Raw genomic sequence first — 26,549 nt, 5'->3', positions numbered from 1 at the left:
ATCCTCAGACGTTTTTTTCATTTTTTTGATAAATGTCTTTGATGACGTCATATCCGGCTTTTCGTGAAAGTTGAGGCGGCACTGTCACGCTCTAATTTTTCAACCAAATTGGTTGAAATTTTGGTCAAGTAATCTCCGACGAAGCCCGGACTTCGGTATTGTATTTCAGCTTGGTGGTTTAAAAATTAATTAATGACTTTGGTCATTAAAAATCTGAAAATTGTACAAAAAAATATTTTTTTATAAAACGATCCAAATTTACGTTCATCTTATTCTCCATCATTTTCTGATTCCAAAAACATATAAATATGTTATATTTGGATTAAAAAGAAGCTCTGAAAATTAAAAATATAAAAATTATGATCAAAATTAAATGTTCAAAATCAATTTAAAAACACTTTCATCTTATTCCTTGTCGGTTCCTGATTCCAAAAACAGATAGATATGATATGTTTGGATTGAAAACACGCTCAGAAAGTTAAAACGAAGAGAGGTACAGAAAAGCGTGCTATCCTTCTCCGCGCAACTACTACCCCGCTCTTCTTGTCAATTTCACTGCCTTTGCCATGAGCGGTGGACTGACGATGCTACGAGTATACGGTCTTGCTGCGTTGCATTGCGTTCAGTTTCATTCTGTGAGTTCGACAGCTACTTGACTAAATGTTGTATTTTCGCCGTACGCGACTTGTCTGTACCTCTCTTCGTTTTAACTTTCTGAGCGTGTTTTTAATCCTAACATATCATATCTATATGTTTTTGGAATCAGGAACCGACAAGGAATAAGATGAAAGTGTTTTTAAATTGATTTCGAAAATTTAATTTTGATAATAATTTTTATATATTTAATTTTCAGAGCTTGTTTTTAATCCAAATATAACATATTTATATGTTTTGGGAATCAGCAAATGATGGAGAATAAGATGAACGTAAATTTGGATCGTTTTATAATTTTTTATTTTTTTTTACAATTTTCAGATTTTTATTGACCAAAATCATAAATTAATTTTTAAGCCACCAAGCTGAAATGCAAAACCAAAGTCCGGGCTTCTTCGAACATTACTTAACAAAAAATTCAACCAATTTGGTTGAAAAATGAGGGCGTGACAGTGCCGCCTCAACTTTCACGAAAAGCCGGTTATGACATCATCAAAGACATTTATCAAAAAAATGAAAAAACCGTCTAGGGATATCATACCCACGAACTCTCATGTCAAATTTCATAAAGATCGGTCCAGTAGTTTACTCTGAGTCGCTCTTCACACACACACACACACACACACACACACACACACACACACACACACACACACATACAACACCACGACCCTCGTCTCGATTCCCCCCTCTACGTTAAAACATTTAGTCAAAACTTGACTAAATGTAAAAACAACAAGTCGCGTAAGGCGAAAATACAACATTTAGTCAAGTAGCTGTCGAACTGACAGAATGAAACTGAACGCAATGCAACGCAGCAAGACCGTATACTCGTAGCATCGTCAGTCCACCGCTCACGGCAAAGACAGTGAAATTAACAAGAAGAGCGGGGTAGTAGTTGCGCTGAGAAGGATAGCACGCTTTTCTGTACCTCTCTTCGTTTTAACTTTCTGAGCGTGTTTTTAATCCTAACATATCATATCTATATGTTTTTGGAATCAGGAACCGACAAGGAATAAGATGAAAGTGTTTTTAAATTGATTTCGACAATTTAATTTTGATAATAATTTTTATATATTTAATTTTCAGAGCTTGTTTTTAATCCAAATATAACATATTTATATGTTTTTGGAATCAGCAAATGATAGAGAATAAGATCAACGTAAAATTGGATCGTTTTATAATTTTTTATTTTTTGTTTTACAATTCTGATTTTTAATGACCAAAGTCATTAATTAATTTTTGAGTCACCAAGCTGAAATGCAATACCGAAGTCCGGGCTTTGTCAAAGATTACTTGACCAAAATTTCAACCAATTTGGTTAAAAAATGAGGGCGTGACAGTGCCGCCTCAACTTTCACGAAAAGCCGGATATGACGTCATCAAAGGTATTTATCAAACAAGTCGCGTAAGGCGAAAATACAACATTTAGTCAAGTAGCTGTCGAACTCACAGAATGAAACTGAACGCAACGCAACGCAGCAAGACCGTATACTCGTAGCATCGTCACTCCACCGCCCATGGCAAAGGCAGTGCCCATGGAATTGACAAGAAGAGCGGGGTATTCGTTGCGCTGAGAAGGATAGCACGCTTTTCTGTACCTCTCTTCGTTTTAACTTTCTGAGCGTGTTTTTAATCCAAACATATCATATCTATATGTTTTTGGAATCAGGAACCGACAAGGAATAAGATGAAAGTGTTTTTAAATTGATTTCGAAAAAAAAATTTCGATAATAATTTTTATATATTTAAACATATAGTGTCCACGCCGCCATTTTGGAGTTTTTTTTGTCGAATTCGGCCGATTTGAAGAATTTGGGGAATTTAGTGTACCTTAATTAAGACGCACCTGGCCCGGTTTGCTCAATAAAGCACCACAAGTATGCTAAATAATTAATTAAACATGATTAAATTGGGGACTGCTCTCCACCATTTGAAGAATAAAATTGGCCGTCATAGACTGGTTTTCGTCGCGAGCGTGCCGTTTTCATGATGACTCAAAACAATGGCGGATGGGATGGCCGCTTTGTGACAACAAGCCCACACGTTTCAGTAAGAAATCGACTCAAGGTGGTTCAGAAAGCAGCAGACTGACTGGGAACGACACAGAATCACGAGAAAGTCATGCTCGACGCACAAAATGCAAAGTTATCAACAGCAATCAGTGGGAAAGTTGGATTGAACTGCATGAGTGTTACCGTCGTGTGGCGGTGTGCGCTGACTACCCATGACGCAGAGCTCTCTCCTGCTGCCGGGATTTGTAAGTAAAGCAAGTGTTGTGTAGACTTTGGACAGACCTAGACAAATGTTGCTGCCGTTTTTGTCTGTGTGTCTGCAGGTGTGTTGAGCGAATGAAGCATCCATCAAGCGAGTGCACGAACGTGTAGTGTGCAGGGTCGATTGAGTCCAGTTTTGGTTTGAACACGGACACGCCACGGTGTGTGTGTGTGTGTCTGTGCACTGCACGGGAGCTTGTATCAAAGTGCCGGTCGATCATTATTTACTCCTTCATCCATACAGTCTTCTTACAACTACATACTACGCATTCGGGGATATAGCTCAGTTGGTAGCGCGCTGGATTTGTATTCAGTTGGCCGCTGTCAGCGTGAGTTCAATCCCAGGTTCGGCGGAAATTTATTTCAGAGTCAACTTTGTGTGCAGACTCTCTTCGGTGTCCGAACCCTCCCCCCGTGTACACTACATTGGGTGTGCACGTTAAAGATCCCACGATTGACAAAAGGGTCTTTCCTGGCAAAATTGCTTAGGCACAGTTAATAATTGTCTACCTATACCCGTGTGACTTGGAATAATAGGCCGTGAAAGGTAAATATGCGCCGAAATGGCTGCAATCTACTGGCCGTATAAAATTTCATCTCACACGGCATCACTGCAGAGCGCCTAGAACTGTACCCACGGAATATGCGCGATATAAGCGTCATTGATTGATTGATTGATTGGCTAGCCTAGTAAGTGCGTACATGCAGGAGTAAATAATGATCAACTGGCAGTTGGGTACAAGCTCCTGTGGTGCACTGTCTAGAGGAGACTGAGACTGACACTGTGACAGACAGAGTAGGTAATCCCCCTAAAAATTGTTTTGAGATGGAAAAAGTAAGGTCAGTCAGCACAGTCTTTGGATGTAGTGCAACAGAAAATGTTATTTATAACTGACATTTTATAATGTCAGCGGTATGAGTTTTTCTGTGCCTAAAGTTTTTAATGTTGTGATTTTGCAGGAAAAACTATGATTGAAGCTTATTGTAAGGCTTTGTGAAAGGGTAACTTTTTAACGAAGATCACATTCTTCCTCGGACGGCGTTCATTGAAGCAAACACTAAATGCGGCAGAATCTCATTCATCCTTTCTTTTTTAACTGCCGTTTTTAAGTGTCGCTGTGCATGTTGAAAGCTTCATGGTCAGAACTGATGTTGCTGTAGAACTGTATGTAATTGGCCAGCCTTTGGTTTACACTTAGTGGTTTATATGTTGCTATAATTACTAAAACTATTTTTTTTAATTTTCAGGGGAAAAGCACCCGGACATCAAACATTCTTGCAATGTGTGGCAATAATGGTTTAAAATATTTCGGACAAAGCTCAAGGTGAGTTTAAATGTTCATAATTCTGATGTAAGTCAAGCTTATCTTTTATCTTGAGTAACTATCTCTGTCATGTCTCTCTCAGGCACAGAAAAGTTGCCAGGAACCGATTCCTTGAGTGTGGCCAATTGTTCCCCATTTCAAGGTTCACTTGAGCTGCAGGCAATTTTGTTGAGTGATTAAAAGTAACGGATTCTTTAAAAAGGTGTACGTTTGAGGATAAGACACTGTCAAAGTTTTGAAACAGTATTTTTCTTCTTCATGGTTTAAAAAAAACTGCAGCACCTGTGTTCAATTTCTGAAGATGCATTATTACTACAGTGGCACCCCCCTTTTACGACCTCAAACAATCTGAGAAAATTGAGTCTAAAAAAGGAACCAGTCTTAAAATGGGGGTAATTTTACAGAGGTTATGAACAGAAAATGTGAGAAAACAAGGTCTTAAAAAGAAGGGAGTTTTAAATTGGGGGGTCATAGAAGGGAGGTTCCACTGCATTAATCATGCCATGGAAATCATGATCAGTTTACAGATGAATACAATAACAATTAAAAGCAATTTGCAGCCCAGTGTCTTATTATTGAGAGGGGTTCACTAGTCCGAGGGTTCACTAGTCCGAGGGTCCACTAGTCCGAGGGTTCACTAGTCCAAGGGTCCACTAGTCCGAGGGTTCACTAGTCCGAGGGTTCACTATAGACGCTTGAACAAAGGATATTCAATTTGATTTGTTTTTATTTGTGTGTGGATGTGTGCGTGGATGTGCGTGTGCGTGCGTGCGTGTGTTTTTCACTACTGTGGGAACCAAATCGAAGAATATTCTCATAAAAACACTGAGTTGTTTTCATTCAAAAAGATAATGTGGTGTTTTATATTTGACTGAAGAAATCTCAGACTATTTCCCCCAAGAAACTTAGTTATTTATATTTTGACTGAAGAAAGGATATTAAATTTATCAGGATACCGCCCCGACTGGACAATTACGTGATCGAACTGCCTACAGTTTTTAGTCATATTATAGAGCACCTCGGGTTTCCTTTTGCCTGTGAGGGTCAATTAGTTATCCCACCGACCTGAATTATGGAGAGGATCGAGCCTGGGTTGTACTACAGCCTCACACATAATTTCATTGAAATCGGTTCTCAAACATCGGATATCTATTTGCGGACACACACACACACACACACACACACGGACAGACACACACACACACCGTCACACACAGAGACAGACAGACACAGTGAAACCTATACCGCCTTTTAAGGGGCGGTATAATAACTGAAAAATCAAGCGTCTATAGTGAACCCTCGGACTAGTGAACCCTCGGACTAGTACCCTCGGACTAGTGAACCCTCGGACTAGTGGGACAAACTGGAAAATCAAGCGTCTATAGTAAACCCTCGGACTAGTGAACCCTCGGACTAGTGAACCCTCGGACTAGTGGGACGTTCCCTTATTATTTGATTATATTCTGTCTATTTTTATCATTGCATCTTTGCTACAGAAATTCATGGTTACATCTTGACCAAAAGTCAATTATTATCAATAAACCAAACAACATGCGCACACAAAAACATACTTAATTGTCAAGAACAGTGTCTATTTTATTCCATGTAGATCTCAAATCCACAGGCACACATCCTCGCTGCACAGTTCAAAGGTGCTACACATGAAACTATTCTTGGAATTCGAGCACTTTTCAACACCTGTATATATTTGTTTTGCACAAGTTTTACTAGACCTGTGAATTCAACGCATTAATCAATACACTTTCAGGACTCTTCCCCAGACTTTATTGCTCATGTCAGCTGTTTCCATGCACAAATAGTCACCCTGTATGTATCTTTCGCTTGATATGCAAGTGTCTAAACAGAAAGAAAAAACACTAAAAACCAAACACAAAAATTCATTCAGTGAGAGTGAATGTACACACATCCTAAAAAACACGAAATGAATAGTCATTCTGTCAGTCTTTGATACTGATCCAAGACATTGATGTGACGAAGAAAGGGGTAAGTTTATTTTAGAAAGCTGAAATCTTTCAGAGGGAAATGGTGTTATCAAACACTGGTCGTTTCACATGCTCCCTGGAAATCACTGAAAGCAGACCTCTTCAACTTCAGAAGACCCTCCCTCGTCTTCTTTTTGAGGGGCTATCTAGAGATACTCCAGTGCCGAGAGTATGAAATAAATAAATATATAGCTGTCTGTCAGCGTTCTCTAGAATGAAAATGTCTCTACAAGGTGCAGAACTGTGCACATAATAAAAAAAAACACCACACACACAACATATGTTCAAACACTGATCCAAATGTTGGGGGTGGGCGTTTACTAGGTACTAACGGCGCTTACAAGGTAGATTACAGTACATTAAAAAAGCAAAAAACAATATACATTATTTGTATTTTTGACAAAATTATGACATTTTACACAGATTGAGACAGTCAGTGTTCCTCAAGGTGAACAAGGACTGTCAAGGTGTGTGTAAAATGTCATATTTTGGTCAAAAATACAAATAACCTTTATGTATCGATTGGTTCTGGATAGAATTCCTTTTAATTGTTTTTTTTAATGTACAAACATGCACTATTTTGTAGTCTCAGCTGGCCGTCTAATATGGAATGTGACAGAGCATGTGTAAACCAACCCACACAGAAACGTACTTTGTTTAACACCACAATGTACTCCAATGCAGGCAACAAGGAAGAAAGTCAGTGTACTGGCCAGTTGGATCTATAATGTCATTCCTATGACCCATACACAGCAACTGCACATGGCAACTCTTACACCTTCACCCGAATAGCCAATATCTTTCCTCAATATAACTCTGAATGATGCGTATCGTTTGGCTTTATTGATCTTTCCCTCTTCTTCTTCCAGGACCTGGGCATCTTCAATCTCTTCTTTGTGTGTGGGCCAGTAGGAGCCTGCTGTCATCAAGCACCAGTGCCTTGAAGTCCTGGAGCATAAACAGAAAATCACCCATCAGTGAAGACACTTAATTCAAACTTCGAAAAGGGTTGAAAAAATTAACCAAATGCAAGAAAAAGTGTGAAAATAAAGAGTTACAAAAGAGTGTTTGTAATCTATTCAAGTACGTAATGGATTGCAAGTGTGAGTAAAAGGTGGTGGTGGGTGGGAGAGGGGGGATGGGATATACCTGTGGGCATTGGCTTTCCAGATTTTTAGCATTCTGACACACTTAGCATTCTGAAAATGTGACGTGTTCTAGTGCTCCTGACGAGCAAAAGTGTCAGTTACACATCTTTAGCTACTTGGAATGAATGCCCAGTTTACCATTGCATTGTACAGTGAAACCCTAACTTTGCCCCCCCCCCCCCCCCTTTTAACAAAACACAACAACATTTGTCTTAAAAGATACTACTTTCTCAGATTCCTGTTTATAACCTCTATTCTAAGACATTCTGCTTTTCTTTGATTGAGTTTGCTGTATATATACATTATAATATCTTAAAAGGGCTCCACTGTATCTCTAAATTTTTTCTCTACAAGAGGTATTGTAGCAGCATCTGTCAAGTGCTCAACCGTAAAAAGGTCAATTTGATATAATTATTCAATACTGATGTTTCAAGCTAAGCAGAACTGCTGTTTGACATGTGGTTGGAAAATGTGCTTCAGGGATTGTCTTGTTTAAAAAAAAAATTGAACAGGAAGGCAGACATCTATTTGAACTGCAAAGCAGACACAATTCAAAAACCTACACATCATTATTATGACTTCCTACATAACAGCATGATCATGGAATCTGTTAGCCAATGTGTCAGATCATAACGATCATTATGGAGGCAGAAATGATCCCCTCAATCTGTAAAATATCCTTCTTTAGAAACAGCATACAGGTGCAGCTAAAACAGAATTCATATTACAGTGGAACCCCCTTTTACGATATCCCAAAATCTGATAAAATCAGGTATTAAAAAGCAGGAAGTCTTAAAATGAAGGTGAATTTTCATAGGTTATGACCAGAAAATCTGAAAAGCAAGGTCTAAATATAGGGGAGATCTTGAATTGTAAAGGTTTTTAAAAGGGGGGGTTCACGGTACAGCACCCTAATTGTGAGGACTGTTCATTTATTTCCCTTTATGAGACACTAAAAGGTTGTGGGTACTGAAATATAACTGCACAAAATATCTTGACAAAATCTGGATGCTGAAGCTGAATTTTCATTCTTTTTCAATATTTTTTGAAACCAGGAAATACACACATTCCCTAGAATGAAAAAAAAGCACCGGTAATGTAATTTGTGACTGAGACCTAAAAACCTCACCGTTAGTCATTATTTAGTATACCCTGTAACAAAGTCTTCGACCTCACAAATCTTGCAGAATAAAAAGGTACTTACTCGAATGATTGAGTTTGGAGGAGGCGTGGGGGTTGAGGGGGGGAAGCAGTGAGAGAAAGTACTTATAACTATAGTCCTGATTCACCTTCAAATTGTTTTTTGGGCCACCCAGACCACTATTTACACCCCCACTTACACACAATTTTACTTATTTTCTCCACACATTACATTCCTAAAACACACACACATCCACACATAACAAATACACAACACGCACTGATTTTCTTGACATTGTTCAGTTGGATGAATGTAATTTCTTCATTTTCTGTGATAGCACTCTATTGGAATTCACAAAATTACCCTTGGCTCTAACATCATAAGTCTTTTTCTTTTAACTCCTGCACACAAAGAAAGTATCTATTAATATTATAAGTATAACTAGTCCTCACTTACCTTCAAATTGTTATTCGGATCAGCCTTCCCCTTGCCCAGCAAACCAATTTCAGTTTGAGAAGACTTGGACCAGTCCTTGCCTCTGCATTAGCTCACACCTCTGCTAATTCCTCTCCCTATCCTGCCTCGATGTGCACTTTTCTCTTGAAGTTGAACGAGCAGCCTGGCCGCTTGTTGTTTTGAATGTAAAACTTCCATAGCCTGAAAATAAAGACAAATGCTTGAAAAGAATACACTATATATTAATCAATCTCCCTTACAGTTAATGAGTTATTTGTAGCAAACTTCAATCATAATCAGGAAAAGCTCACTTGAGTTTTGACAGCTGGCACACAACGTTCACGCACACAACAGTGTAGTTTGTACTCTTTTTTTCACGTGTATACAAAAATAAAATTTATATATATAAGTGATTATATCACAAGCATAATACACACACACACACACAAACACACACATAATCACACTCATGCACACAGTGACACACACACACAGTCACATTCATGCACACAGTCACAGTGACACACACACACAGTGATACAAGTCTCACACACACACACAACAAATGCACAAGACACTGATATCCTCGACATTGTTCAGAGGGATAAGTATAATTTCTTCTCTTTTGGGTTACTATATATTATGAGAAAAGACATAATTTTCAGAGCTCTCTATTTGTCTGAAACATGAATGCGCTTTGCTTCGAACTCTCGCACGTTTACTGTTCCCTGTGTTCGATCAGTGACATGAATGGAATTTGAAACAAATGCATAAGCTTATAGGTAAAAGCGCAACTTTAGAGACATATATATATTTGAAATGATCACCAACAGGCAACACATATGTCCAAGATAATCTGAATGAGTACTGCTCATAAACTAAAAGTACGAGTATGATCTTCGTCAGGGCGAATCATTTTGAGTGCTACAGGGCTTTTTGACTCGCATCGATCGATTCATTTGCAGTCCTGCTGAGAGCAACTTGTACACTGATACTGACTTGTCCTATTGAAAGCTTTATTTCCTGTCAGACAACGTTAACACTTACCTTTTCACTTTCAGACTACAATGATCGCAGGAAGACGTCATTGTTGACACATTTGACAAGGGAAATCACCCAACCATTACAAGAGTGCTCTTTCCTTGGATTCTGTTACGACAATTAATTAGCTATCAAAACTGTTCAATTTGCAAAGTTAAGTTATTCCTCATGGGTGGTAGCATTATTTGTAACGTAGAATCTTACGGTGATGCTTTGAAAGCGATCTGAAGGCCTTTTCCCGGCGGATACTATCCCTTTAATTTTCAGAGCTTGTTTTTAATCCGAATATAACATATTTATATGTTTTTGGAATCAGCAAATGATGGAGAATAAGATAAACGTAAATTTGGATCGTTTTATAAATTTTTATTTTTTTTTACAATTTTCAGATTTTTAATGACCAAAGTCATTAATCAATTTTTAAGCCACCACGCTGAAATGCAATACCGAAGTCCGGGCTTCGTCGAACATTACCTGACCAAAATTTCAACCAATTTGGTTGAAAAATGAGGGCGTGACAGTGCCGCCTCAACTTTCACGAAAAGCCGGATATGACGTCATCAAAGACATTTATCAAAAAAATGAAAAAAACGTTCGGGGATTTCATACCCAGGAACTCTCATGTCAAATTTCATAAAGATCGGTCCAGTAGTTTAGTCTGAATCGCTCTACACACACACACAGACAGACACACACACGCACATACACCACGACCCTCGTTTCGATTCCCCCTCGATGTTAAAACATTTAGTCAAAACTTGACTAAATGTAAAAAAGGAAAAAAACGTTCGGGGATATCATTCCCAGGAACTCTCATGTCAAATTTCATAAAGATCGATCTAGTAGTTTGGTCTGAATCGCTCTACACACACACACACACACATACAGACACACACACACATACACCACGACCCTCGTCTCGATTCCCCCCTCTACGTTAAAACATTTAGTCAAAACTTGACTAAATGTAAAAAGAGATTGCCATCGTTCCAAAATTCAGAATAAAACAAGAAGAGCAAACGCTCGATCGAGTCACTTTCGCAGTTCTGAATATTATATGAGGCATCAGATGGACAGGAAGAAATTGCTATTCACAACACAATGAGTCACGTTCACATAAAATTTGAGCCCGGTCACTTTTATAGTTTCCGAGAAAAGCCCAACGTTAAGTTGTGTGTTGCCAAACAGAAAAGGCTAGTTATCTCCCTTGTTTTTCTGATAACGTTCGTAAAAGGCTACAGATGTAAATACTTTGATGTAAAGAATAATCCTACAAAGTTTCAATCACATCCGATGAACTTTGTCAAAGATATAAAATGTCTAATTTTTCCTTTGACGCTGACCTGTGACCTTGAAAAAGGTCAAAGGTCAACGAAACCATCGTTAAAGTGTAGAGGTCATTGGAGGTCACGACTAAACAAAATATGAGCCCGATCGCTTTGATAGTTTCCGAGAAAAGTCCAACGTTAAGGTGGTGTCTACGGACGGCCGGCCGGACGGCCGGCCGGACAGACTAACACTGACCGATTACATAGAGTCACTTTTTCTCAAGTGACTCAAAAACAAGAAATTATGCAATACAAAATGCTTCAATGCCTGAGCCTTTTTTCTTTTGTTTTTTTAATGCGTCTTGGCAAGAACACTTTTTCTTCTGCATAATCAAACAAAGTATAGGTTTTATGTGAATATGTGTTTGTCTGTTCACCTAAAAGACCGTTACGTCGAAATAGCTGTGAATGTATTGTTTTGTCAACAACAAACGTTCCAACAACCTATCTCTCCTGTGTGTTGATTCCATGTATCACAAGTTAAGTGCTCTACCAACTGAGTTACCGGGCTATGTTTAGTCGATGTAAAAGTCTGGACAAATAATTGTGCTGTGTTTGACACGGGTAGGAAGTTGTCTAATAATAGACTACATCAACATACCTGGGTTGTCTTTTCACAGCATCACCAGAAGACAAATGTAGCGTTGCCAGTGCCAACACCACTGCTATAAATAGCCACATGACGCGTGCCATTGAAGCGATGATATGTTAGCGAAAGAAGGGTACTTTAAAGTTAGTTCTGCAGCAGTAGTTTTCCGCTTGTTTTGGTACGTGGCCGTTGGTGCTTGGAATTATAAGTCTGGAAAAGAAACGAGAGAAATATTAATGGTGAGAAAGGCAGACAAACAGACATCGTCACAGACATACTCAAAGAAAGGTACAGACAGACTAAGAAACAGAGGCACAGACGCAGAAACACAGATACATAATTATACAGACCAACACAGATTTGGACAAACAACAACACAGACACAAACTATGAAATACAGAGAGACAAACAGGCAGAAATATAGGCAGAGAAACGGGCAGAAAGACAGACAGATACATACATACACATATTGGCACACACACACACACACACACACACACACACACACACACCCATACATACACGCGCTTAATTTATGCAATACAAAATGCTTCAAAGCCTAAGCCTTTTTTTAAAAAAAAGAGGCGCACAGAAAACCTATTTTAATGCGTCTTGGCAAGAACACTTTTTCTTCTGCATAATCCCCATTTCCACCCTGTTCCTTGTCTGATTTTATTCCTTGGAGACCGTCTCGCATTTAAAATCATAAGCCAAGCAGACAAGCAATCAAGTGCTTCATAAATAATGTAGCACAAGCTTTAGCGAGCGTTGCTCCACATCTCCCTCCGTTTCATTCCATCTCACTTCACGCGAGGGAATATGACAAACCTAAAGCCTGTGATTTAACCAGGAAAAAGACACAAGCACGTACATACGTATGTGTGCCCGGTGTAATACAAAATTTTTACTCCACGAAACATTTACTCCGGAGTAAACATTTTGTACTAAATTTTTACTCCGAGTACACCTTTCGTACGAGAAAAGAACTCCCCAAGGTACGAAAAAATGACTCCCTCCACGAAATTTTGACTCCGCAATTTGTTTCTTTCATTTTTCATGTTTCATTACTTTATTGTCCCATCGCTGGGAAATTCGGGTCGCTTCCTCCCAGTGGAAAGCTAGCAGCAACGGAGTCGCGCAACCCAGGTGTCTGCGCGTTTAGGTGTATTCAGCCACCTGCACTAATGGCAGAATGACCAAGATCTTCAACGTGCCATTGTGGTGACACGGGGGTGGGAGATGGATACCGTCTCTAGGTCTGCACATAAAGTTGACCCGTGTCCGTCCCGGCCCGGATTCGAACCAGCGACCTCTCGATCACAAGTCCAGTGCTCTACCACCTGAGCTACCAGGGCCCCGGTACTTCCAGTAAAAATCTCGTACGCGAAAATGGGATGGGGGCGAAGGGATGATGCCAATAATGTGATCTCGCGCATAAAAAAAGCGCTACCCTCCCTCCACCCCTTCCACCACCAAGACTAACAGGGGACATGTGGAGTAAAAGCTGCGTACACCTGGCGTGGGCAGTAAATTGCTCGTGTTAGGGTGGAATAATTTACTCGTTATTTATTCGTCAGGGGAGTAACATCTTCGACCGAAATGTTGACTCGGAACACACCTGTCGTTGGAAGTAATTTTCTCGTGTAATGGGGGAGTAGTTTTTTCGTAAAGGGAGTACATTTTTCGTACGAAATTTTTACTCCGTAGTAAAAATCTCGGAGTAATTTTCTCGTGTTACACCGGTCCAAGACAAAAACAAGTCGCGTAAGGCGAAAATACAACATTTAGTCAAGTAGCTGTCGAACTCACAGAATGAAACTGAACGCAATGCAACGCAGCAAGGCCGTATACTCGTAGCATCGTCAGTCCACCGCTCATGGCAAAGGCAGTGAAATTGACAAGAAGAGCGGGGTAGTAGTTGCGCTGAGAAGGATAGCACGCTTTTCTGTACCTCTCTTCGTTTTAACTTTCTGAGCGTGTTTTTAATCCAAACATATCATATCTATATGTTTTTGGAATCAGGAACCGACAAGGAATAAGATGAAAGTGTTTTGAAATTGATTTCGACAATTTAATTTTGATAATAATTTTTATATATTTAATTTTCAGAGCTTGTTTTTAATCCAAATATCACATATTTATATGTTTTGGGAATCAGAAAATGATGGAGAATAAGATGAACGTAAATTTGGATCGTTTTATAAATTTTTTTTTTTTTTTTTTTTACAATTTTCAGATTTTTAATGACCAAAGTCATTAATTAATTTTTAAGCCACCAAGCCGAAATGCAATACCGAAGTCCGGCCTTTGTCGGACATTACTTGACCAAAATTTCAACCAATTTGGTTGAAAAATGAGGGCGTGACAGTGCCGCCTCAACTTTCACGAAAAGCCGGATATGACGTCATCAAAGACATTTATCGAAAAAATAAAAAAAACGTCCAGGGATATCATACCCAGGAACTCTCATGTCAAATTTCATAAAGATCGGTCCAGTAGTTTAGTCTGAATCGCTCTGCACACACACACACACACGCACAGACACACACACATACACCACGACCCTCGTCTCGATTTCCCCCTCGATGTTAAAACATTTAGTCATAACTTGACTAAATGTAAAAACAACGATCACGTGCACGATTAAGTGCGATAGAAACAAAGTAGACGGCCAAGACAGTCAGAAAAAAAACCCCATAAAGACAGACAAAAACAATTATGTAATTAATCTGGTTTCGTATTACACCGGGCACACATACGTATGTACGTGCTTATGTCTTTTCCCTGGTTAAATCACAGGCTTTAGGATGTCGTATTCCCTCACGTAAAGTGAGATTTTTATGTTTGCTTAACGCCCAGCCGACCACGAAGGGTCATATAACGTGCGCCACACACAAGACAGAAGTCGCAGCACAGGCTTCTTGTCTCACCCAGTCACATTATTCTGACACCGGACCAACCAGTCCTACCACTAACCCCATAATGCCAGACGCCAGGCGGAGCAGCCACTAGATTGCCAATTTTAAAGTCTTCGGAATGACCCGGCCGGGGTTCGAACCCACGACCTCCCGATCACGGGGCAGACGCCTTACCACTAAGTCTTCTTCTTCTTCTGCGTTCGTGGGCTGAAACTCCCACGTACACTCGTGTTTTTTGCACGAGTGGAATTTTACGTGTATGACCGTTTTTACCCCGCCATTAAGGCAGCCATACGCCGCTTTCGGAGGATTACCACTAAGTGAGATGAAATGAAAGGGACAACAAACTATTTAATTAATCTGGTGGCCGAAAAGAATCAAACTGGACATTGACTGATTTTTTGTTTAAACGAAAAACACAGACACCACAGTCTCATAATCCAAAATACGTGGGTACACACCAAGGTACCCGAGAATAAACACCGAGGTTTTCAAGGTGCCCATACGCTTGTTACAACAATGCATATATGTCATATACCTATTCACACAAAAAAATATACGGGATAAAAGTAAAATTCTGACAAATGTAATCAACTCAATTTTACTTTTTCTAAGGAATTCTGATAAAATTGGCAAGCTGAGACGCCATGCCACGACACAGCACACACGCTGCTGTCGACGAAGAAAGGAGGGTGAGAAACGGAACTGACGTCGATAGCTTTCTCTCACACTCTCACTGTCAGTCTGCAGCCACTTTTCCGCAGTGTATGTGCAGTTCCCTTCACTACCTATAGCTACTTTTATTTTATTTAAAAAAAAAAAAAAAAAAAAAAATTGGGGGGGGGGGGGGGGGGGGGGGGGGGGGGGGCGGGGGAGTTGGTTATTCTTCAAGGTAGCTTGAACGTAAGGAACCATGGACAAAAGGAAACCGAAGTATGGCTGCCTTAATGACAATGCACGTAGACATTCACTCGAAAGAAAACTGGAGTGAGAGAGTGTGTGTGAGAGACAGAGAGAGATTGACAGCCAGACAGACAGACAGCCAAACAGCCAGACAGCCAGACAGCCAGAGGCACGGACAGAGGCACGGACAGAGACAGAGACAGAAAAAGAGAGAAAATGAAAGGTAGTGAGAAAGAGAGAGGGATGCACTAAATACTGTATTTTTGTTAGAGGGTAAAGGAGCAAGCATAATTATATATCAAACAGTGGTGGTTTTTTTTAGCCCTCGCCGAATGAGGGAATACTCTACATTGTAATTATTAACATTCATACACAGTAAAGTGCCTAAAATCACACAGAGACAACAACCTGAAAGCAAAGGGACACACAATAAAAACTTAATAGAACATATTATAATATATAGTAATATACGCTTGGAAACAATCATAATTAAAATACAGTCATCAAATATTACACAGACAATAATTATGGTCGGGTCTCATGAATTTATCAAACGAGAAGAGAGTTGACATTTCTATGTGTCCCTGAACACCGAAGAGTAAAGAGACTGTGGGAGGCTGTCTAGAAGACACTTCCAGACAATTGCTAACATCCTAATTCGAAAAGAACTTTTTAGATTTGTTTTTCTTCCAAAATTTAGATTCAATGTCCCGGTGGGATTTTGTACGCAAAAAGGGCTTTGTTTAACAGACATCTGTCCTTTCGGGGGAGGATTTGATGGTGCTAATCTCGAGAGAGAGAGAGAGAGAGAGAGAGAGAGAGAGAGAGAGAGAGAGAGAGAATTGAATTGAATTGAATTGAATTGAACTTCATTTAACAAGGATTAAGATTTAAGAGAGAATTTTTAAATGACAAAGGAATTGATATGTAAGACAGTTTCAAGCGAGCTATTTTTTGCGGCTGTATTTACTGTGCAAACAACTCTAAATATAGCAAAAGTGTCACGTGATAATCAACCGTTTGGTTTCGGCGCTCACTGGAGCAGACGGGTTTTTTCTGTAGCCAGTTGACAGTGATGAAACCATATATTACGGTCTCCTTCTGGCAGCAGTCCCAAAATTTCGACTTGTTTTCACCTCAGTTAGAACGATGTCTTTATCATAACTACGAAGAACAGAACGGAGATCTAGATCACTGTCGAAGTCGGCCAATCTGCAATCATTTTCGTCTCGCGAACACTGATCTCAAATTTAGATCAGCAGGGGCGGATCAGTTGCTTTGTAAGGGGGGGGTGCACTTTGAATCGAAAGTGAATGTGATGGGCGCGAAGCGCCCGAATTTGCCCAAAATTTTGGCCCAAAGAAGCAAAATGGTGCCATCTGGTGCCATTTGAACTTAGAAATGGTCATAGAATCAGCTTTCCAAATTTTATTTTATTTTTTTGTTTGCTGGAGGGGGGTTGCACCTGCACCCTGTGCACCCCCCCTCGTCCGCCCCTGGATCAGTGCCCGCGAAAAACATATGGGAGATAACTCTGTATTCTTATTTTGATAGATTCGAGTAGGACTGTAGCGTCCGCTCAGAGAGATAATGAGCGCTTTTGCTGCTAGCCCTGCTTACCTCCCCTGGCGCGAGCGCTAGAGGACACGGGTGAAAAATCGCTTCTTTGCGATGTGTAAATCGGTACTTTTCTATTTTATTCTGTAGCTTAGGTAACTGCGCATAGTCTTCATTGTTTTTTATATTTAGTCAAGTTTTGACTAAATATTTTAACATCGAGGGGGAATCGAAACGAGGGTCGTGGTGTATGTGCGTGTGTGTGTGTGTGTGTGTGTGTGTGTGTGTGTCTGTCTGTGTGTGTGTGTGTGTAGAGCGATTCAGACTAAACTACTGGACCGATCTTTATGAAATTTGACATGAGAGTTCCTGGGTATGAAATCCCCGAACGTTTTTTTCATTTTTTTGATAAATGTCTTTGATGACGTCATATCCGGCTTTTCGTGAAAGTTGAGGCGGCACTGTCACGCCCTCATTTTTCAACCAAATTGGTTGAAATTTTGGTCAAGTAATCTTCGACGAAGCCCGGACTTCGGTATTGCATTTCAGCTTGGTGGCTTAAAAATTAATTAATGACTTTGGTCATTAAAAATCTGAAAATTGTAAAAAAAAATAAAAATTTATAAAACGATCCAAATTTACGTTTATCTTATTCTCCATCATTTGCTGATTCCAAAAACATATAAATATGTTATATTCGGATTAAAAACAAGCTCTGAAAATTAAATATATAAAAATTATTATCAAAATTAAATTGTCAAAATCAATTTAAAAACACTTTCATCTTATTCCTTGTCGGTTCCTGATTCCAAAAACATATAGATATGATATGTTTGGATTAAAAACACGCTCAGAAAGTTAAAACAAAGAGAGGTACAGAAAAGCGTGCTATCCTTCTTAGCGCAACTACTACCCCGCTCTTCTTGTCAATTTCACTGCCTTTGCCATGAGCGGTGGACTGACGATGCTACGAGTATACGGTCTTGCTGAAAAATGGCATTGCGTTCAGTTTCATTCTGTGAGTTCGACAGCTACTTGACTAAATATTGTATTTTCGCCTTACGCGACTTGTTTTAAATTTGTGGTGTCGAGGTTTGTCCGAATCATATGGTACCCATCTTTTACACATGGCGCAGTTACCTAAGCTGCAGAAATTAAATAGAAAAGTACCGATTTACACATCGCAAAGAAGCGATTTTTCACCCGTGTCCTCTTGCGCTCGCGCCAGGGAGGTAAGACGCTTCTCTCCCTTGGGCCAAGGGAGGTGACCAATGCTAGCAGCAAAACCGCTCATTGGCGATAGCCGTTGAGCGATGACTGATCAGAATGCTCTTGTGTGGTGTTAAAACAAAAAGGCGACAAGACAAGCTAGTCTCTTGAATGGAGATGTGGAGCATGAAGCTTTTCACTTTCTTTTTAATTCTATGCTTGTTTCTTTCCTTTATTCTTTATTTTCTTTCTATCTGTTTTTAAAAAAATCGAGACGAGGGTTGTGGTGTATGTATGTGTGTGTGTGTGTGTGTGTGTGTGTGTGTGTGTTTGTGTGTGTGTGTCTGTGTTTTTCAGTGTGTATGTGTATGAGTGTGTGTGTGTGTGTCTGTGTTTGTGTGTGTGTGTGTGTGTGTGTGCGTGCGTGCGTGCGTGCGTGCGTGCGTGTGTGTGTGTGTGTGTGTGTGTGGAGCGATTCAGACCAAACTACCAGACCGATCTTTATGACATTTGACATGAGAGTTCCTGGGAACGTTGTTTTCTTTTTTTTCGATAAATACTTTTGATATATCCGGCTTTTTGTAAAAGTTGAGGCGGCACTGTCACACCCTCATTTTTCAATCAAATTGATTGAAATATTTGTAAAGCAATCTTCGACGAAGGCCGGACTTCGGTATTGCATTTCAGCTTGGTGGCTTAAGAATTATTTAATGACTTTGGTCATTAAAAATCTGAAAATTGTAATAAATTTATTTTAATATAAAACGATCCAAATTTACGTTTATCTTATTCTACATCATTCTCTGATTCAAAAAACATATAAATATGTTATATTTGGATTAAAAACAAGCTCTGAAAATTAAAAATATAAAAATTATTATCAAAATTAAATTTTCGAAATCAATTTAAAAACACTTTCATCCTATTCCTTGTCGGTTCCTGATTCCAAAAACATATAGATATGATATGTTTGGATTAAAAACACGCTCAGAAAGTTAAAACGAAGAGAGGTACAGAAAAGCGTGCTATTCTTCTCAGCGCAACTACTAAACCGCTCTTCTTGTCAATTTCACTGCCTTTGCCATGAGCATGAGCGGTGGACTGACGATGCTACGAGTATACGGTCTTGTTGAAAAATTGCATTGCGTTCAGTTGCATTCTGTGAGTTCGACAGCTACTTGACTAAATGTTGTATTTTCGCCTTACGCGACTTGTTTTTATTCTTGGAGGCCTGAAAGGGGGGTTTGAAGGGGGGCCCACTGTATTTTGTTTGTTCGTAATTCAGAATTCAAATAATTTTTCATCAACGAGTGATTATTGCCTCACCATAGCAGTTAGGTTAGTCTTACTAACTCTTACTTTTTTAATGTGCCGTGATGCAAAGACCTTGAGCAGTTTTCAGATGTTTATGAATCTGGGGCTTTCAAACTTTACTGACATGTTGGTTTGTTTGTTTGTTTGTTTATTTGTTGCTTAACGTCCAGCCGACTACGCAGAGCCATATCAGGACGAGGAAGGGGGGGATGAAGGGGGCCACTTGTCAAGCGATCCCTGTTTACAAATGCACTAACCCATTACTTGTGTCCCAGCAGGCTTTAGTAAAACTAAATTAATACCTACTGGAAGATTACCAGTTTCCAGTATGTTAAAATAGGCTTAACCTATCTACTGCTGGACTTACATCAGAACACTAACAGATTAAACTATACATGAATCGCGAGACAAGCGGCAAGAGATTTTTGGAAAAAATACAGGTGAATGAGCAAGAAGGCAGAAAAAAGAAAAGAATTTATGAAGAAAAAGAGAGCATGACAGGAAAGAGGAACCAAAAATCTACCTAACAGCAAACTAGAAAGCTCCTGCGGTTCCAAAAACAGGAGGGGCTTTTAATTTCATAACCGCAGTGCCCCACTGCGGGAACTGACATGTTGGACTCGATGACATCCAAACATGAAGTTGAGTTAGCCCTTTTCAACTTGGAAGGTCACATTGTGGGCGAATTTTTAGCATATATCTGTGGCCAATGTTTTCACATGGCATCTGCCCCCCCCCCCCCCCTTCCCCACACACACTCACATGGGCTAAAACTGACATGGCTTTTACGGGTATGACGCTCTTACTCACAAGGGAAGTAATTTACTGATGGTGTGTTTTCATTTGGTGTGGCCTTCACCCATTTAAATAATTTATTTTAGCTTATCCAATTATAGTGTGGATAAACACTGTCTCCACTCAAAATAGTTCTTTGCTATTGTACATTGTGAATCAGCATTTTTGTTTTTGTTCTGTTTGAATAAAGTGCAATACTTTTACAACCAAAGTGTTAATGTTAAAGATGTTTACATAATGTGTGAAGGATAATGCATTTGAAAACTAGTATTGTTAAATGTAAATTGACCTGTGACAAATCAGCAAAGTGCAATATCCAAGCTTGAAACCCGCACACAATTCCCAAACAACATGCTTTCTTTTCCGCAAAATTCCATCCAGGTGAAAACAATTATGTGAACGTCATAACATGGTGTTTTTTTTACATTAACAATCAAGCCTAACACCAACTAACATGGTGTTAATAGGCATTTGAGCAATCTTTAACGCCAACATAACATGGGGTGTTGCATGTTAAACCAGCAATAACATGATGGTAATCACATTAATCACACTGCTGTCTCGTCATCCCTCATGCCCCCCCCCCCCCCCCCCCCCCCCCCCCCCCCGACGGCCAAATTGGTCAAGGGAATGAAATGAAATGAATGAAATCACATTACAAGCAAGCTGTAACACCACCAAAACAATCAGTTTTGCAAGTTAAATTTACGACAACATGATGTTACTTGGCGTTAAAAACCAAAGCTTTAATGCCATCAACACTTGGCATTTTTGCACGTTACAGACATGCTGTAACATGGTTTAACATGATGTTTTGACTGTCGCAAAACGCGCTGAAATTCCAGGCAATATCGCAGCGATAACTTCAACAAAATCCAAATTAAAATCTGGCGTTGTCGTGAACACCAAAATGTAATAAACCCATTGAAACTTGAAGTTATGTTGGGATTTTGAGTAGTTTTGTAAGATACAAAACACCACTTTTCGCCCAGTGAATGTGGCGGGGAGTTTTACGGGGGAGCATCTTGTATTTTATGACTTTGTTTAATTCTTTATCTGTGTGTGTTTACGCTTACAATAGCAAAAGTTTGAGGATTGAATTTAAAAAAGAGAAACTTCTAAAGCATGTGTGCTTTGTGTCATGAGTCTCTGAGCTTTAAAACAGCGAGAAATTAGCATTCTCTTCAGATTAACATGATGTCTTCAGTTAGGCTATTAACTTGCGTGCGTGTGTGTGTGTGAGTGTGTGTGTGTGTGTGTGTGTGTGTGTGTGCGTGCGTGAGTGCGTGCGTGCATGCGTGCGTGCGTGCGTGTGTGTGTGTGTGTGTGTGTGTGTGTGTAAAAAACAAACAATCGGCGTGTAAATCGTCCCGGTGAGAATTGTATATTAATAATAATAATAATAATAATAATATCACTTCGAGGTGAGCTGTTGCGGCGAGCAGTCGCAATTTTTTGGTTCTCTCTTTTTCGTAGGATTGTGACTTGTCTGTTCATACCAGGAGTTCTGTGCTGTTTCAAGAACGGTGATGGTGGTGCTTCACCACATTGGTAATTGTCTTGTATGCTGTTTTTTCATGTTTTTGTGTGTTTGACACTGTTTATATCGGTAACATTGTAGAGTTAGCCATATTTTGTTCCTACGTGGCCACATTGTTCAACTAGTGCACGGGACACACGAGAAACACGGCAGTGTTCATACCAGCGTAGCTGGTCGCCTCGCGTCGCTGTCCCGCATAGCGTATTTTTGACACTGTGTGTGACTAAGTGTGTTCACACTGTGTGTGACTGAGTGACTGTGACTGAGTGTGTTTACTCGGACACGCTCCGATAAACCCAACGCAGTGCAACCACAGGCGCTGGTAACTCGACACCCCTGAACACCACTATTTTACCTGTACTTTGTACTTTGACTTTTTCTCGTTATTAATCTGTACTTTGAATTTACTCTGATTGAAGTGTGCCTTGTGTATTCACACACTCTAACATACAGAAAAAGGGGGAAAATACACATACACACTCAGCTCAATGGCGGCGGCTACCACAGGTGCTGAGAGTGCCCCAGGGCCGGATAGGGGGACCCCTCCAGTGTTTATCCCATGTAGAAACCTCCCTGATTCAGACACTCAGTACACTGTACGCGAAATATGCGGAAGTGCTGAAAAGACCAGTGGCTACGGATCAGTAATCGGGGCTCAGCGTATTGGTGGATTATGGCGCCTGTACCCGAAATCTGTGAAGGCTCGACATGATCTCTTATTAGGAGGCATCAAGTTGAGAAATCAGACCATCAGCCCTTTCGACAAAAATCCCTACATTGTAAGAACTCCGGAAGGCGTCACAGAAAGCAGAACAACCAAGCTGATCATCGGCAATTTGCCACTCAGTTACAGCAATGAGGAAATAGAAAGAAAATTGTCCCAGTTAGGCTGCGAGTCCCACTCCAAGCTTATGATGGAAAGAGACAGAGATGAGAATGGCGGCCTGACCAGATGGCTCACGGGGAGACGGTTCATCTACATAGCCATCCCCTCACAGCCCCTTCCACAGAAAGTCTCCATCGGAAGTGCCTCTGTCACCCTATACCACCGAGAACAGAAAGACAAGCCAGAAAACTCTGTCTGCAGCCGCTGCTTCGCCAAGGGACATAGAGCAGCGATATGTACTAATGACGTCATCTGCAGAGACTGCAAGCAACCTGGACACAAGGCCGGGGACCCGGCATGCACACTCCTGGATAGCGACGTTGGGGAAGAAGGTCTCACTCAGAAAGTCACGACAGAGCAAGCGAACCCCGATAAGCCTGAACGCCAAAGCAACAACGTCCTGCCCTTGGTGGGCGGTCTAGCACACAGCAGCACTCCAGGATCAGCTCCTACCCACTACTCTCCAATCCCTCCCCCTCCCACTCCCATGCCCCCGCCCAATTCCTCCCCCCTCCCGGTTTCCCCACTTACTCCAAGGAGACTTTCTGGAAGACGCGCTTCAGACTCCACACAGGCTAAGATCAACTTCCCTCGATCCCATTCACTGCCAAGAGAGAAGCGGCCTCACAGTTCTCCGTCCGGTGCTGATGATCCAGCCAAGTCAGCGCGCATCGAGGACCACGCCGACAGCTTGACGGTGAACACTCCAGGCACCCAGAACCTCCCATCATCAACATCCTCTGAGGCTGTGATCACTTGAGGGGCTAGGGGATGATAGGTTGGTCTTCTGGTAACGGATCGTTGGCACGCCCTATGGACTTCGATTTCTTCTTAAAGCGATTTAAGCAATGATAATTTCTTGCTAAAATGGGAACTATTAAAATAGCTAGTGTTAATATCCATGGATTAAGAAACAGCATCAAAAGAAGAACATTTTTCCGTGATTTAAGGAAAAAAGATTTTGATGTAATATGTATTCAGGAAACGTATATCTTAGAACACGATGCAGCAGCGTGGGAAAGAGAATGGGGAGGGGCACTGTATTATACAGGGGAAACTAGTCACAGTATGGGACAGATGATACTCATAAAGAAGGGCTTTGCAGGCGAAATTCAGTGTATTTACAAAAGCCAAAGGATTATTGGTATTCACGTTGTGTTTAATGATAACGATATGTATATTTGGAACGTATATGCACCAGCAGAACATAAGAACAAACAGCGCTTTTTTGAACAGTTAAGAAACCAGGTCAGTAAACCGGAAAATGTCTATAGTGTGGTGTGTGGGGATTTTAATTGTGTGATGGACAATGATTCAGATATTATTAGTGGTGAAAATCACAACGAAAAAGATATTGACACATTCCGTGATTGTATGGCTCAGAATGAGTTAATAGACGTGTGGCGATTATTTCACCATGGAGAAAAAGAATATACATGGTCAAGGAAAAATCCTTTTATCGCCCGCAGACTGGATTATATTTTTGCCACAGAATCAGTATTAAATAGGGTAACAGAATGTGAAATTCACTCGGTTGCACAATCTGACCACAGACTCGTTTCCCTCTCCTATAACATGTCTCAAATCAAGAGGGGACCCTCATATTGGAAATTTAATGACAGTTTGTTACACGATAAAACTTTTGTAGACTCAATGAATAAACTATTAACAGACTATGCTAATGAAAACACCGAAATAGATGATCAACTAAAATGGGAACTCTGCAAAATTAAAATAAGGGAATGGTGCATGGCATACTGTAAAACTAAGAACAAATTATCAAACAGAAGGAAAGCAGAGTTACAGTCTGAATTAGATGAGATAGAGAAGAATTTGGCTCTTAACCCGACAGACAAAGAATTAGTTGATCAACGGGAGAAGTATAAAACAGAAATGGAATTGTATGCGATTAGAGAAGCAAAAGGTGCCCATGCACGGGCACGTGTAAAATTTATTGAAGACGGGGAAAAAAACACTAAATATTTTCTCAACCTAGAAAAAGCTCGAGCAAATAGTAAAGTAATGGATAGACTAATTAATGAGGAGGGACAAGTATTGAAAAAAAGACAAGATATTGTAAAAGAGCAAACTCGTTTTTATTCAAATAGATACAAAAAAAGAATTATTACTTTGATGAACAATATGTTGAAATGTTTTTACAAGACGTAGAAGTTCCACAATTGACCGAAGAACAGAAAAATAGCATTGAGGGCATTTTAACTGAAGATGAAATTACAAAGGCTTTAAAAATAATGAAAAATGGCTCAGCACCAGGCGGAGATGGTCTAACAACTTGTTTTATGAAATTTTTCTGGTGTCAGATAAAGACAATGGTTATATGTTCCTTGAACGCCGCTTTTGATAATGGTCAAATGTCTCCGACCCAAAAGAGAGCAGTTATAACATTAATACACAAAGGGAAGCAACTGTCAAGGGATGATCTGAATAACTGGCGACCAATATCTTTACTAAACTCAGATTATAAGTTACTGGCAAAGTGTCTAGCAGTACGCCTAAAAAGTGTGCTTGGAACAATAATTCATGAAAATCAGTTTGGTTTTATGAAAGGCAGAAATAGTAGCACAGCAGTTAGAATGATTGATGATATAATTACACATCTCAAACAAACGAACAAACCAGGGCTACTCCTAGCTCTAGACTACAAAGCTGCTTTCGACACAATATCAAAAGAATACATAATGTATGCCTTTAAACGCTTCAATTTTGGTAACACTTTTGTTAGATGGGTCACTACGCTCATGAACGAAACAGTAAGTTGTGTAAATTATATGGGGTGGTTGTCAGAGCCTATAGAAATGAACGCTGGAATTCGACAAGGCTGCTCATTCTCACCAATGGCCTTCGTGCTCGCCTTAGAGCTGCTGGCAGTCAAGATGAGGGCAGATCAGTCAGTTAAAGGGGTATTCTTGCCATCAGCCAATAGTACTAATCAAGAAAAACTATTGAAAATGATCTTGTACGCTGATGATATTACGCTTTTTCTGAAAGGCACTGATGATGTGCAAAATGCTCTGACATTGGTGTCATATTTCTCCAAGTTCTCAGGACTGGCTGTGAACAGACTGAAATCGGAGGCCATGTGGTTGGGTTCACAGAAGTACTCTGAGGAGCAGCCATGTGGCTTCAGATGGAAATCAAAAGTCAAAATTCTTGGTATATATTTTAGTAATAATTTAGAAGCCTCGGAAATCGAAGAAAATTGGACAGAAAAAATTAATCATATTCAGAGCACAATGATTAAGTGGTCTAAGAGAAACTGCAGTATAATGGGAAAGATTTGCCTTGTAAAATCACTTTTGATCCCTCAATTAACACATGCGTTGCAAGCTTTGATTATACCCGAAAAGATCATATGTAAACTGAACTCAATGTTTTTCAGATTCATTTGGAAAAAAAGATTTTCAAACACAAAAGCCTATGAAAAGGTAAAACGAAAAGTTCTGTG

General features: G+C 40.0%; 1 protein-coding gene, 1 long non-coding RNA gene and 1 other non-coding gene across 7 annotated transcripts in view; 1 reads left to right on the top strand and 2 right to left on the bottom strand.

Annotated features, from left to right (window-relative positions):
* LOC138971618 (2-hydroxyacyl-CoA lyase 2-like) overlaps nucleotides 1–26,549 on the bottom strand; it is a 70,881-nt gene that overhangs the window by 4,949 nt on the left and 39,383 nt on the right. For 3 of the 4 annotated variants that reach the window (XM_070344391.1, XM_070344392.1, XM_070344394.1), the window contains one exon: nucleotides 11,974–12,171. Coding sequence is in view for 2 of the 4 variants with exons in the window: in XM_070344394.1 (XP_070200495.1) it covers nucleotides 12,164–12,171 (8 nt within the window). In the remaining 2 variants the exon portion in view is untranslated. Of the gene's footprint in view, nucleotides 1–11,973; nucleotides 12,172–12,558; nucleotides 12,583–26,549 lie in introns of those variants that run through there. The other variant, XR_011457308.1, reaches the window with a different exon arrangement.
* LOC138971631 (uncharacterized) lies at nucleotides 2,626–7,323 on the top strand. 2 transcript variants are annotated; one of them, XR_011457319.1, is made up of 3 exons: nucleotides 2,626–2,914; nucleotides 4,179–4,255; nucleotides 7,128–7,323. It is a non-coding gene; the product is annotated as an uncharacterized lncRNA (long non-coding RNA). The 2 variants fall into 2 exon arrangements; XR_011457318.1 differs by lacking the exon at nucleotides 2,626–2,914 and having other exon boundaries at nucleotides 3,737–4,255.
* Trnat-ugu (transfer RNA threonine (anticodon UGU)) lies at nucleotides 13,244–13,316 on the bottom strand. The gene has a single exon. It is a non-coding gene; the product is annotated as a tRNA-Thr (tRNA).

The sequence above is a fragment of the Littorina saxatilis genome, linkage group LG7, assembly GCF_037325665.1.
Source record: "Littorina saxatilis isolate snail1 linkage group LG7, US_GU_Lsax_2.0, whole genome shotgun sequence".
Classification (NCBI taxonomy): domain Eukaryota; kingdom Metazoa; phylum Mollusca; class Gastropoda; order Littorinimorpha; family Littorinidae; genus Littorina; species Littorina saxatilis.
Note: the sequence above shows the minus strand (reverse complement) of the source record. Positions and strands in the feature narration are given on the sequence as shown.